At 40.3% G+C, this 14,499-nt stretch overlaps 1 protein-coding gene across 1 annotated transcript in view; it reads right to left on the minus strand.

The window, feature by feature from the left end:
- The window catches only part of LOC103905074 (neuron navigator 2-like), a gene marked incomplete at its 3' end in the record, with an annotated part of 198,257 nt that overhangs the window by 55,833 nt on the left and 127,925 nt on the right, over positions 1-14,499 (minus strand). The window contains exon 8 of the mRNA XM_019473925.1: positions 1,826-2,924. Within this exon, the coding sequence (XP_019329470.1) occupies positions 1,826-2,924 (1,099 nt within the window). The remainder of the gene's footprint in view (positions 1-1,825; positions 2,925-14,499) is intronic.

Here is a 14,499-nt window from a genome sequence, read left to right on the forward strand (position 1 = left end):
TTCTCTTTCCTTTTAAAGCCAGCAAGATCATACGGTTCGGCCTTTTTTCCTCCAATGCTGAAAAGACCAGACTGGTTTTTCAATTTCTCAGCATTTTCTCCAGCTGCCAATAGGTAGTTTCATTACTGTGTTTTATAAAAAGTGAAATAAATACTGTCTAGAGTTTATCAGTATGTTTGGATTATAGAAAACGTATGGATTACATCTGCTTTTGCACTTTAGATGATGACATCTATGTTCAAACTGAGATGAACACCAAGTAGGGTGCTTTTTACTTTATCTTTTGATAGGATATTGTAGTGATAATCTTAACAACCCAAAGCATCATGAACACGTTTTTGCAGGTTATGAGGGATAAACAATAAAGCAATCAGTTTGCAATCACAATTTTCTACTAAATTATGGATTAAAATAGTACAAACTGCACTGGGAATTTTTAACTCAAAACAAATCTCCAGAAATTACTAGTAGTAGATTCCACCTTCAGCCAAAGAGGCAACAGTAATGCTGATGTACATAGATGAATGCCAGAGCTAGGGAAATCCAGAACACATACTATTAATACAAGTTTTAGTCAGATTAATTTTTCCCAACTGGTTCATTTTCATGTGACCGCATCTTAGAAGGACACCTGGCATTTTATTCCATACACACAGGGAGAACACTCAAGGGGTCAGAAGACTCAAGGGTCGCTCTTCCCATTTTGCATTCCTGCACAGGGCTTTGGCATCCCTCTCCTTCAGGTTAATCCCATTTACATTCACTTCTGTTTAAAAAATGTGGCCAACCATTCCTTACGCTACATCTGCCAAGAGATCAAAGGCAAAAATGGTGTCTTTGATGGTACTATACCAAAAAAATGATGGGAAAAGGCGACAAAAATGACCAAAGGTGATGAACAGCATCTCTACAAGTAAAAACTAAACAGGCTAGGACACCTTAGCCTAGAAAAGACACATCTTAAGGGAGGGAAGGATATGACAGAGGTCTCTCAAATCATGAACAGCAAGAAGATGATGAAGACAGAACAACCGCTTGCATTCTCTTCCTATGAAAGAATTAAGTGGTGTCAAAGAAAACTAGGAGATGGCTGTCAAAACCAAAAATCCCACCATCTGACTGAGGAATTTCTTGCACCATGGTCAGGCTGGGGAGCATGTCCGTAGGAAACTTTGTTATTGATTTCCCTCTTGTTACTTTTCCCTACGTATCCTCTACTGCCATTGTCAAACAGAAGATGCTGGACTAGATGGAGGTTAGTTGTGACCCCATATGGCTGCTCTTTTGCTTATCTCATTCGGGGTTAATGCACAGAACAGCAGACTTTATGCCTGGCCTTACCTATACTACGGGATTTTTATTTTTATTTTATTTTTTTAAGATTTCCCATTACTGCTTATAGTGAGGCAGCTCCACCACTGTTAGCCACACTGAAGAGAATGAGTGTATCTATGTCGTAAATTGACGTTGCTACAGCTTTTAAAAGCTATGATGCATAAAACAAACCTAATCCACACGGTAGAAAAACATGTAAGAGCAGTACCTGGTCAAGAAGGTGTTAGCATTCTCATCTTAACTATTAGTAGGGTCAGATACAACAATTATTCATCCTCCTATCTATCACAACTTCTTACACATCTTAGTCTGACGGCCTTCACCAACAGTTTTTGGGTAAATGTATGAATTGCCTACTCTCCTGAAGCAAGAAACTTTTATATGACGTGGCATTCATCTTGCTGCCTCACCCCCCTGAAAGAGTGTCCAAAATGAATCTTCCTATCTAAGCGTCACGTTCAAAACAGTCCATTGGAGAAGTTCACCATACCTGTACATGAAGGGAGCTACCGTGGCAGTGTTCGGGTGGCTGTATTGCTGTTGGGGATGAGGTAGCTGAACACTCACAGTATTGCTCCCTGTGGTGTGTGTCGTCGCGGCGGGTCCGTTGACAGCTTGGCTGCTGCTGCTGCTGTTGAGGCCTCCTACGCCTTTTCCTTCTGAAGAGGCTAGGCTGGACGAGGAGCTGGAATGCCTGCTGTCCAGCTGAGACTTCTGATGAGAGAGCCCCGAGCCGGCTTTCCCGCTGCGGCTTCTCTCACCTTCCTTTGCAGGAACGGGGGCACTTGAGGATTTCCCTGTGGTGGTTTTCATTCCTGGTTTTGGTATTCCACTGTGCGAAGGGGCAGAGGCTTCCTTCTTGGCACTATTCAGCTTTCCTCCTTTAGGGATAAAGCTTGCGATCTTGGAGGACTTTTTTGGCATCTCTGTTGTTGCTAGTGCTGTCTGTTCTTCTTTTGGTTCCTCTTTCACGTCCAGCTTTTCAGTGACAGATGTTCTCTTTGCAATGTCTTTACTTTTATCCTTTTCCTTCTCTTTCTGTTTCTCTTTATCCTTCTCATTGCCCTTTGGAGAACTTTTCTTATTAGTTAGTGCCCTGCTAAAAGTCCTTTGTGCAATTCCCTTGAGTGCAATTTTGGGACTACTGGACATCGATCCGGGATTGTTCACATTCTGATTCGCGGCATCAATTTCTTCGCTTTCCTCAAAGCTGAGAAGTGTCTCTAGCTTTTCACAACTGTTGTCCCGAGACCCCGGACACTCGAGTGTTGTCCCTCCTGCTTTGGAGCCCCCTTTGCTATTGAAGAGTTTTAATTTTTCAAGCATGGATTTTTGACCGTTGGGAGTTGTTTTGGCGATTTCCGACGGTGGCTTTGGAGGCTCCGATACGGGCTGCTTTACGGATAACATGGAAGACGTAGCTGTGTGCTTAGCACTAAGGGACTTGCTGCGCCAAGGCTTAATAGCAGAGCTGGGCTGAGGGATGGCTGATGAGTTATTGCAACTAACAGTACCGCTGCAGCTTTGAACTGAGGATGAGACATTTTCATTCATTCCTGTGGGCTGGGAGGCTGTACTGTCTGCAGGATCTGGAAAAAAACCAAAAAACAACCCAAAAAACCAACACAGTAGTACCTGATATTATAGCTAGCCTGAGATTCTTTCTGTAATGAAACATTAGGAACTTTACACTAAAAACATGAATAAGATAGACACATAGCACTATTTTCAACATCAGTATCACTTAAAGAAAATAAAAGCCAGTTTTCTTTTCCTACCCAGCAGAACAGCAATGAGCTCCTACTATGTAATTTACATTTACTTGCTGTTTCAAAGAAAAAAAAAAAAAAAAAAAAAAAAAAAAAAAAAAAAAAAAAAAAAAAAAAAAAAAAAAAAAAAAAAAAAAAAAAAAAGAGCCTCCTCCAATTCAAAAGAGCCTCCTCCAATTCAAACCAAAATGAGTTTTGCAATGTGTTCTCCCTTATTAAGTTCATAATACTTTTTCATTAGCAAAAACACAGCACTGTTTTCTAACTAAGGGTTCCCTCTGCTTTTGGCAAAATACTTGCTGTCCAAGTTTGATTCTTAGAAAAACCTCAAACATATTAAAAAAATGCAAGAGTAAGGAAAAAATTAAAACTGAAGTCCTTTCAGTTATTGGGGGGGCACGGGGGGATGAGATCTTCATATGCAAAAGGTAGAAGAAAACTCCATGTACAAAAATAAAACCAATTGTGTCCTTATGCGATGAACCTAAATGAAGTATTACCACATATCTTAATGCAGCTGTAAGAGAAACCAGTGCAGTAACTGTACAGCCCTCCTCCCTCAGAGAAAGCAAATCTTTTATTTATTTAGTTCCTTTTCATGTTACTTGTTCTTGTTAAGAAATTAGTTGAGAGCTTAAAGAGAGCTTGAAAAATCACACTCACCTACCAGTGGCCACTTCTCCTCTGAAGTTTCTCTTTGCAGAGTTTCCTTTCTGGAGACGTTACTCTCTCAATTATCACAAATATGTTTTCTGTTAAACTGCTCATGTTTCCAATTAACTTTTGTCATCTATGTCTGTTCGCCTGCCCAGCAGCCTGCTGGGGATTAACGGCTCTTACCTATATTTCCCTGCCCACTAGCAATAAAGTAAACTGTGTATAGAGCTGCATTTTTTTAATTCAAAAATCAACAGCGGTTGAGAGCGTGCGTTTTCGGCAGCAGGAGCAGCCCTGTGAATTCAGCCCTGTAAATCATGAGCCGCTGCAACCACACAGGGACTGTTTTACTTCACTTTCAGCTGCTCAGTGAAGATACGGCTCTGTTAACCTCCCTCCTCTGATCCAAACCAGATCTACTCAAGATTTGAAGCACATACATCTTCCTGACTTAGCGCAGAATCGGGTTTCTATGAGTATTAGAGACTCCTTAATAATAAACTCAGTCATTTCACGTGGTTATGGACAAAGTGGGGTAGCAGGAATTAATGATACTTTTAAAAATATTACTGAAGTCAGAAGATTTCCAGGACTCTGTTATTAACCAGTAACTATTATATTGGCCGGTTTTGCTAGTCCTTTTCCTATGGCAAACTACCCACAAGGAGATGGAAGGAAGCAAGAGCCGGATTACAGACACAGAAAGGAATCGTACTTCTTTTAAGCTAGTGCCAGCCTGCTGACTTCCAGGGCATTACTCCTGGCTTACTCTAGTACAGAAGGGAAATAAAGCCACCAAATGTCCCAAACAGCAATGCCACCTGGTCCTCTAGTTGCTCTGCTCAAGCCTGCTAAATTCAATCCGACGGGTTAAGGAGAACTAAGAAGTGATAGCGTAGGAGTCGCAGTGACTGCCAGTGCAAGGGAGAGCAGTGACCCACCATCACAGCGCTCTGCCTGCAGACAGGAGAGAGGAAGGAAGGTCACAACCACTTCAGAAGCTGTTGCAAATGTTACTCCCTCTGCTTTCAAAAGCTGTGCACCATTGCTTTTGTCTTCATGCCTCTTACCATACACCGCTGCTTTGTTATTATTTTTATTTCCTGAAGTCCTCCTACCCATTAAAGTCTACTTCCCATCGCAACACTACACCATGCTCCTTTTGTAAACCCAGAACAAGCAAGCCGTTGTCTCAGCCTGCCTTCCACAGAAGACGCCCAAGCAATGTAATGAAAGCTTCATGAAACTCCCAGTTGTGCCTCATTTACAATTAATTTGTTTAGCTTCTTTTAAAAAAATAATAATTACCCATCTCAGTATTGGCATACTTCTACAGAAACTGGAGATTCACAGTACTTCCAACACTAAGTTCCTACGCCAAATGCTTTCTGTCCTAATCACGCTAAAAAAAAAATCTCAGCACAAAGCATACCCATGCCCATAAATCATCAGAGCCATCTGTGATTCATGAATATGCCTAGGACGAATTTACAACTGGATCCAGGGATGATCCTAATGTACTAATCAATATGGGCAGGGAACGTTTTACTTTCTGAGAAAAACTGAGTTGCAGGGAGTAACGGGACTGGGACAATGTAAGGGTGACAAACTGAAAATTACTGGTAAGGGATCCATCTACAAAGTAGTGCTTATTGCTTCACATACATATAGGGAAGGCAGCATGAAGTGGGCAAAGAGCTAGTTGCACACTCAGGTAGTACAATATATGGGGCAACACAAACCCAGCTCGGGGTGAAACGGCGTTCAGTCGGAGCACGCAGCCAACTGAACAGACTTGGAAAAGAAATCTGTGTTCTTCTCCTAAAGGCTCTTAACAACAGTTTGAAAAAATACAGGCAACGTGTATCGGTATGAACAATGCCATCCCACATTCACCAGAACTCAGAGCCTACGCAGACTCCTCGCGTGAGCTGCGACCCGCAGGCTGAGGCACACGCCTGAGATAAGAGTTACCCGAGTACCAGGCTGCGGTCCATAACCTAGCTGCAAAGTCTGACTCCATCTCAAACACCGAGCTAGCTGTTAACACACTGCAGATCAGCCGCGGGAGCAGAAACCGGAGGCAACCCACGTCAAAACAGGCTTCCTATGAGCTCTACAATGTTTTCCTGGAAGTGAATGGAAGGTGTCGGTTCATTTGGGACGTCAACTTCATCCAAACAGCCCAGGTGAGTGCTCCAGTCCACGGACTTTTGAGGAAAAGGCTTTGCTTGCATCAAGTGAAATAGCTTTTTTATTATCAAGCATTTCTCAAAATTTATTTCCCAACAAAATCCAGAACTTTTTCATTTCTCCTGTCTCTGAATGTTTTCAGGATTTTTTTTTTTTTTAAATTCTGTTCGGTCACTGACCAAAATACACTTTTTTTGTTTGCTTGCTTTTAAACACAGCATTTGCTTTGTCCCCAAATCTCCCACATACACCCTCCTATTTGGAGCTTAACTGTGCTTCCGTTGCCAGTGGCGTAGGATGAGTACAATGTAACTCCATTTGCAGAGTTGCTCCTCATTTACAGACATGTCAGAGAAATCAGAGTTAGGACAACAATACTACAACTGTAACATTTAAAAAAATGAATATATGGGGACGTTTGCGTAATTTTCAGAGTCTCTACTTAACATTTTCCAGGAAGTAAATTCTACGAATGTCAGATGCTACACATCCGATATCAATGAAAAATATTTAGAAACTCTTAAATATACATGTTAAGCTTTGGGAAAGGAAAGAAGATACTTTCTTATACAAGTACAGTGGATTTTGATTCATACTCAGGTCAAATACAGTGAAACTGGAAATTCAAAGTCCTCAAGTTTTTGTTACATTGCACCATGCAAAGTTGATGCAAGAAATAAAAAGCTCACCATAAAACACACTCATGAAAAATGGCCCCAGCTTAAGAAAACTTCTGTCTTTTTAAGATTCTCTGTTTCTTTCTTACAAACAAGTCTGCTGGCTCTTACTCCTCAGACCAGTCTTGGTAAACGAAAAGGGTTCTGCTGCCAGAATGTAGATTCAAATACTAGGTTTCCTAATGAAGCAGTAACATCAATACATGGATAACGCATCAGCATGCAAAGGGGAAAGTTTTATTCAGCATAGCATAGGCCCTTCTTTCATGAAAAGGAGAGCAGGTTTCATGCATTCAATTAATAAGCTTATTATTGCCCATGTGTTCCTTTGTGAGGGAGATATTTTCTTTCTTCAGCAACCTGCATTAACTAAAACTGATGATAAAAGAAATGTTTTCAAACCCAAGCTACAGTCTACAATAAATAATGATCGCTTTCCTCTTTTCAAAGTCAAATCTTGGCCCGAAATCTATTTTGTTCCTAGCGTTCCTGTTAAAAAAAGATGTTGGTGGTCTAGTTCCAATGCCAATACGCACTGTAGCATGGGTAAATCTGATTTCAACTGCTCCTGCGAAGTCTTAACTGCATCGGCAAACCTACCCATTTGTGATGGAAAAGAAAAAAAAAAAAAAGAGTCTGAAGGCTTATGATTTAATTCTTCCACTGAAGTCTTTGAGAGCTTACGTTATAATAAGGTCAGGAGAAAATATATGCAATTTCCCATCATTTGTCATGTTCACTCTAAGCAAGTGGACTTTGATTTGCTATAACTGGAAACTTTCAAAAACAATCATTATAAGCATGAAAGGCAACACAAAGACAAAGGATGTTCTCATAGTTACTTCTCCTTAGGAAGGTCAAGAACTTAACAGCATTTTTATTCATTTTAGAATGAACAAGCTGTCATTTTTTATTTCACAGCTATGGGAAAAATAAGAAGTTCTCATGAAGAGAAATATCTTTTAGTCCAGCCCACAGATTAGATAACCGAGCTAAAAGCAAATCCACAACCAAATTCTAATTTAGGAAGTAAAAGCAAATCTGCTCTATGACATTATAGTGTCAGAACTGCAGAAACCAGTGTGGCAGCTTCATCATTTCCCATCTAGAGGAATAACTGGTGAGTCTTGACCCTTCCCATCCAGCCACCAGAAGACTCTCCTTCAAACTACTACAAATAAGAGTCCTACAGAGAAAAGCTTTTTAGCTGAGCTATTCTCTTCCTTCAAGTAATGATTTATCGTGTTCAGCAAACCCCTGAAGTATGGAAATGCCTGCATTTCTGCCAGGAGCTGACTATAAAAATCACAATCTTTCCATAATCCAAACCACAAGCAGGTAGAGCAGAACGTTCCCAACAAGAGCAACCTGGCACACAGCCCTTCCTCAAAATAAGCACAATTCTTCTGGCCCACGGAAGTTTCTATTTCGATTGTAACGCTGTTGACCGGAGAGAACTACAGCTGGGTGGAAGGGACTGGCTGATTTACTGGCTCTGGGTGGGCAAGAGGCATGGCCTCCACCCGCACGATGACCAAAGCTTTGTGTTGTCTCTTCTACTCTGGACCACAAGAAAAAGCAACAAAAACGTTTTCTTAAAGCAGAGATTGCCAGACAGGGAAATTCTGCATAACCTGAGAAAAGCCCGGATAGGAAACATTTTGCTTTGCTGAGGACAAAAACTTCACCAAGCTGAGCAGAATCGGTTCCTTCAACTTCAATCCACTGGCTTTCCCTTTAGGGGTGATTTAATTTGTTCTAACACGAGACAAAAATTACCTTTACTCCTTGATATTTTTCCTTCCTTCCATCGTATCTACTTCTTCAATCCCAGTGCTGTAAACTCTGTAGCTTCAATAGCAGTTCCATGTATTCACACAGATGTGTTGTACCTCTGAAAACCCGTACCGAAGCCCGTGGACATGTCAGTAACCCAACTTCCACATTTCTGTAAAGTCCCCTTCGTTCACACAGAGCTCCAGTACATGGAACAACAGTTCTGCTGTTGACTGGTTTACGTCGCCAAGACTTAGTGTTTTTGCTGAGGTGAAGGGAAATAAAACTGGAGCACAGGCGATCCTTTTCTCATTGTCTTGACATAACTGACTAAGACACTTGAATTCCTTGTTGTTTTTGTTTAGTTACTGTAAAATTCAAAATGCTGTCCACATGACTGCCTAAGAAAGAGGTTGGAGGGACCTCTATCGACCACATACCGGTTAGATGATCATAAAAATAATGAAACCAAGTTTACTGTGCCATTCAAAACAAGTCGCACTCTCCATTTAATACTAGACAAATACCATTCTTGTTCATTAGTCTCCATTTTCTTCTCATTATTTGTACAATCAAATCCCCCAAGATTTCTCATAACAGAGTTATTCAAAGCATTAATGAATTCCAGGCAGGCAGCTGTTACGGAGTCTTTCATTAGATTTTATACATAGCTGGAGTGGACAATATGTCCACTTAGCAGCCTTGATCTAACACATCTCTCCTACAGGTACGTTGTATGAAATATGCCATATACACGTTAGTGGTCTGCGAATTGCACTTAGGGACTATTGTCCATTGGCCTATTTTGATTGTTAGTAGTGGCTGCAATCTGGGCTCGGAATGACCATGGAGGTAGAAATGGAGGCAGATTTTTACCAGCGAAGGGACAGGCAATAGGAAAAAATACCTAAGAAAACTCCCATTTATCAGTCAATACGCCAAGCTTAGCTACTTTTTAACTCAGAAATGTCTTGCTCTGCTCGGTGAGAATTCATACAACTGTTCAGCTGTAAACAGTAAAGTGGCGAATACCAATGCATTCTCAAACATGGATAACCTATCTTTAAACAGAGGAGTCGAACCAAACCATAGAGAAATACCAATACTTTACCATCACCTATATTTACACCTATATACGAACATACATAAATATGCAGAAATCTATTACATTTTTATATTAAAACCAGCTGACAGACACATATTACTTTTTATACTGGGGTCTTCTTCATTTCCTCTCTCTGGTCAATGAAACTACTCTACAATCTGTAGCAGCAGATCTTTCAAACCAGGCCAACGATCTACTATTCATGACAGTAATGAAGGGTTGGGCCATGGCTTTCTGCTCATCAGCCGCTTCAGAGGTGGTGGCAGTTCTCTGGCACCAGTCACAGATTCTTTAGGTATATTTGGTTATGGACGAGGAACAGGCAAAAGGCTCAGTAGCAGAGAAGCCACAAATGGAAGGGACCAGAGAGGCTGGACGATGCTCTTACCCAGGGAGAGGAGGCTTCTACAGGTGTGGTAGAAACGCGCTGGCACTTACAGAAGTCTGGGACGTAGCAGCACTGCTGTTTACTTTCCTATGATTTAATATAAAGTGTAAACCACTGCTGTTTACTTTCCTATGATTTAATAGTGAACTGTCGTTTCCATGGCTGTTCTTCTGGCACAATTCACCCAGCAATAAATTTACAAGAAATTGTAAATATTTATTTTAAAAGGAAACATCTAGGAGCTGCAAAGGCCAAGAAATGCTGGGCCAGCTCTTCAGCTGGTATAAATTAACATGGTTCCATTGTCTCCAATGCAGCTACGCAGATGTACACTGGGCAAGAAGCTTCTTCTCAAGGTTACATTTTACTTCAAAGCTCAGGATTTTTATCCTCATGAACTATACAGTCAAGAACATGTCATTGGCTAATTTTTTTAGGTTGTTTTCCCAAAAACTTTATTTAAATGCATTTTTGGCTTGTTTTAGATATTCGTAAAGCTTATACCAACTATGGCAAAGTTCTGTGGTCTTGTAAAGCTTCACTTCAGCTGCGATTAAGCCTTCAGCCAGCCTTTGTTTAGGCAAAAGAGGACATATGTTTAAATGCCAAATTCAGCCAGTTGAACAGTTGTAAAATTAAGCACAAATATGATTTACTGCATACTCGTATCTTGTCCTATAAACGTCCCATACTGCTTGTTATATTCTGACAGTCTTTAAGCTGTTTTATGGGCACACACCCAACATAAATTTGTCGCTAAAGGTTCGCTAAGATGAGCCAACCTTCCAAAAAAATATATTTGATTAGAAAAGTGATGCAAGCAATAACCTCGGGGGGGGGAGAGAGAGAGATCAATTGCCCGAAGATGAGTATTTTGTTTGACACTAATGACTCTCATGAGGGTCACCTTATGACATAAACCAGTAACCTTATGTTTGGGGAATACAGAGGCATTAATACATTTGGTAAATTGGAGAAACAGACTGATTCCATAAGATTACATTCATTGAAGTTGACTGAAAAGTTCTGTGCTTAGAAAGGAGAAATTGAATGCCTAAATCTAAAACGTCAAACAATCAGCTATGCAGCAGTAGTGCAGAAAAGAAATAGGACTTACAGTAGGCCACAATTGCACACCTCTATAATGTGACACTGAGGAAAAACTAACGTCATTCAGGAATGCATTATGAGTATCATATATAAGACGGAGAACGTAATTATCCCGTCCTACTCAGTGCTAGAGTAAGGCATCAGGTAGAGCACTGTGTCTAGCCCAAGCACCCCTCTAAGAGAGACTGACAGACTGGAGAGCGGCCAGAAGAGATCATGAAGACATATAAGAGATTTATCACAAAGAACCTATGAGAAGAAGGTTGAAATAGTAGAGGTTGTTTAGTCTAGAAGAGAGAGGACTGAGGGGAGACATTGAAAGCCTTCAAATATATGAAGACTATTATAAACAGGACAGAGATCAAGGAAGGGCAACAACGTGCTTAATTTTTAGCCAAGAAGAATCCTGGTTTTATATTTTTTTAAAAAAGCTAGCTTTAAGACCAAATGGACACTGGAAGGGATACACTTAAGGAGATCGTCAAGTCCCTGTCATGGGACATTTCAGAACAGACTAGCAAACACCTCTCAGGTATAGGTACAGTTGATTTTGCTTCAGAGTTGGAGCACAGACTCCCCTGGTTATTTACAGATGCAATTCTATAAATATATAACATATGTTGCAAACATCGTAATTTTAAACACAGTTCTTTAAACAGAGTTAAAACCAGAAGGCATATCTACACTGCAAAGTTATGATTCAAATTTGTGTAAGGGTTTCAGAAGTAGTTTTAGACTAAGGGACAAACAAAACCCTAGACATTCTCCCAGGAAGAAAATACAAACCAAACCACCAAGTTCTCTGGGTATTTTTCAGATTATCCACACTCCTTCCTTTCTCTCTCTGTTTTTATTTTTTCTCTTGCCACACCAAATTCATGATCTCTGTACTATATTCAAGGCAAAATAAATCATACTGAACATTTGGTAAATACCTTCAATACAATTTATATTTAGAAAACTGGATAGGGTTATTCCAGCATCTGCTTTTTGGTAGTGCCTACAGCAGAACGACAGAAAATACCAACTACTCTGGTTATGGATTTGTCAAGACAAATTATGTGAACTTATTTTACCATCAGTCTGACTTACAGAGAAAACGGTCAGTCAGTAAAAACAGAGAGCACCTCTCGACTGCCAGCACAGGTGGGCACAGACGCAGCATCCTAAACACTAAGCAGAATATGCTGTTTGCTTCATACCTGACCTAGATGAAACACTTGTACATTTTTAAAGGATGGAATGACTGAAATTTATGAAATAATCATACTCTCACTTTGTCGAGCCAGTCACATTTATTTCCCAGTGAAAATCTGAAAGTGTGGGTAAATTGGTTTCAAATGTTATGGACTTATGCCTCTTTAAAATATAAAACCTTTTCCACTTCTGCAGTCCTTTTAATCTTAGTGACTTTTGCACAGTCTTATCAAGTCAACACTTCAAAAGTAAACATTGAATTAATTCAATTTTCTAAAGAAAGAGAAACCTAAAAAGAAAGCTAAAATCGAGACGGATATAGAACAGGAGTGAAAGTAACTGCTTCAAGAAGTCAAACGAAGGAATTTTTTTCTAAATCTATACGGACACAATTTTCAGTCATGAAGAAAGTTATAACTGCCAAAAAAAAAAAAAAAAATCTTTAACTTACTGCTATCTGTTGCATGAGCCAACTGTTTCATTCTATAAAATCACTTCCCAGCTTTCTGACATCCATACACTGTTCATTGGTAAGGAGAGGAATCTTTCCATTTCAGGAACTCCGCTTATTTATGCTAGTCTCTAGTGAACTGTTAAATCTTTCTGCTGCTCCTGGTTTCAAAAGCCTTCCTCGCTCCAGCTCTCCCTCACCCTCTCTCAGCAGCCTCACAGAGCTGGGCTCAGTGCTAGTCCATCGGCACAGTTAAAACCAATTTCAGTGACGATATGGCAGTTTGTACTAAATGCCTTTTCAGTATCAGCCGAAGTCTATCGGAGTCCTCAGTCGGAAGTCACAGCAGCATACTGCCTATAAAAGACATTGGTCGAGATACCAGGCTTAATTCCACATTTCTGTCTTACTTAGCAACATGCCTTTGTGCCACCAGATGTCGCAGTGACCGACTCAACAGGGAGCCCTGCAAAAACAGGGGGTCCTCCCACTCGCAAATTGACTGTGTGGGTTTGTGTTAACTCTCTCTTCTATGAGATACCACGCACCTGACTACTTCAGGACTATTTAGTCTTTGATTAGTAAAAGATGTCACTCAAAATGCTAAGACTTATTATAACAACTGTTAAATATATATACACACATATATAATAATTTTTTATATATATATAAAATATAACAACTGTTAGAATATGTTGTTATATTGTTGGTAGCTCATAGAAGCTACCAACATTACAACGACTTTTTAAACAGACCAGGAGGACATCACAAGAGGTGTTCAGATTGGTTTACAGAAAGCGTCCCCTCTGGGCTCTCTGAAAAGCACCCTTTGTTACTTCAAAACAGTTTCTGAACATGAGAGTAATCAACCACAGACCCTGATGAACCTCAAAACCTGGAGTTATTCAGTACAGTGCCAATAAAAGAACTTTCCTCGGTGCTTAAAAACCAAGAAGTTGAACAGCACAGGCTCTGCAGTAAGCCACCTGCAAGACCAAATCTAAAGGTCCTGCTTTTATTTTAACTCTTCTTACTCAGTCAAACCACCCTGCCTAATAACTCCTCTTGCCTGATTACTAAAATGGACAAAACCACAGAGGACAACTGCTATTTTAGGCCCAAAGAGATTGATTTACCAACACCGTAGTGTTATTATTTTCTCCAACAGCTGGATGAAAATTTTATAAGGCGGTTGCGGGCTGTAGATACAAATCGAGCTGGTATGAACTGGGGACAATAACATTTGCTTATTTAAAGCTTTTTCTTCCAGAGGACAACAGCCATTTGAAATGAGTTCACATCAGCCCAGGTTGGTCATTAACACGCCCAGCACTGAAACGTTCACACCATAGCTGACAACTTGATCATCACCAAATATAAACAGCTAGTGGTTTTGTTTGCTTTAAATATAACACTTGTTATCCTGATCATCTCAACCATTAAATATCGAAAGGAATGGCTTTTTCTTTGGCCAGGAAAAGGGGAAGACGAGGCGGCACTGAGCACCGGAATAAGCTGGCCATATATATAGCTTCCACTTGGAAGGGACCGACTGCTCAGCCATCCCAGTAACCTTCTGCCAGCCCTGAGTCAAGCTGGCTCAATGCCACGGGAATTGAATCCGATGTCTCAGCTCCCCTGCCACAGCTGTCATGGTAACTATCCCTGTACCTGCAGCCAGAAAAAGCCTTCGCTTCCACATTCAGGCTTCTACACGGAATGCTACTATAAATGAGTTAAAAAAAAAAAAAGTTAACTCTCCAACAGGAATTTCTATCATGCTTTACAAGTCTCAGAGCTCTTTTTTCACCTTTTTTTTTTTTTTTAATTCTTATACTATT

The sequence above is a fragment of the Aptenodytes forsteri genome, unplaced genomic scaffold (assembly GCF_000699145.1).
Source record: "Aptenodytes forsteri isolate BGI_AS27 unplaced genomic scaffold, ASM69914v1 Scaffold252, whole genome shotgun sequence".
NCBI lineage: Eukaryota > Metazoa > Chordata > Aves > Sphenisciformes > Spheniscidae > Aptenodytes > Aptenodytes forsteri.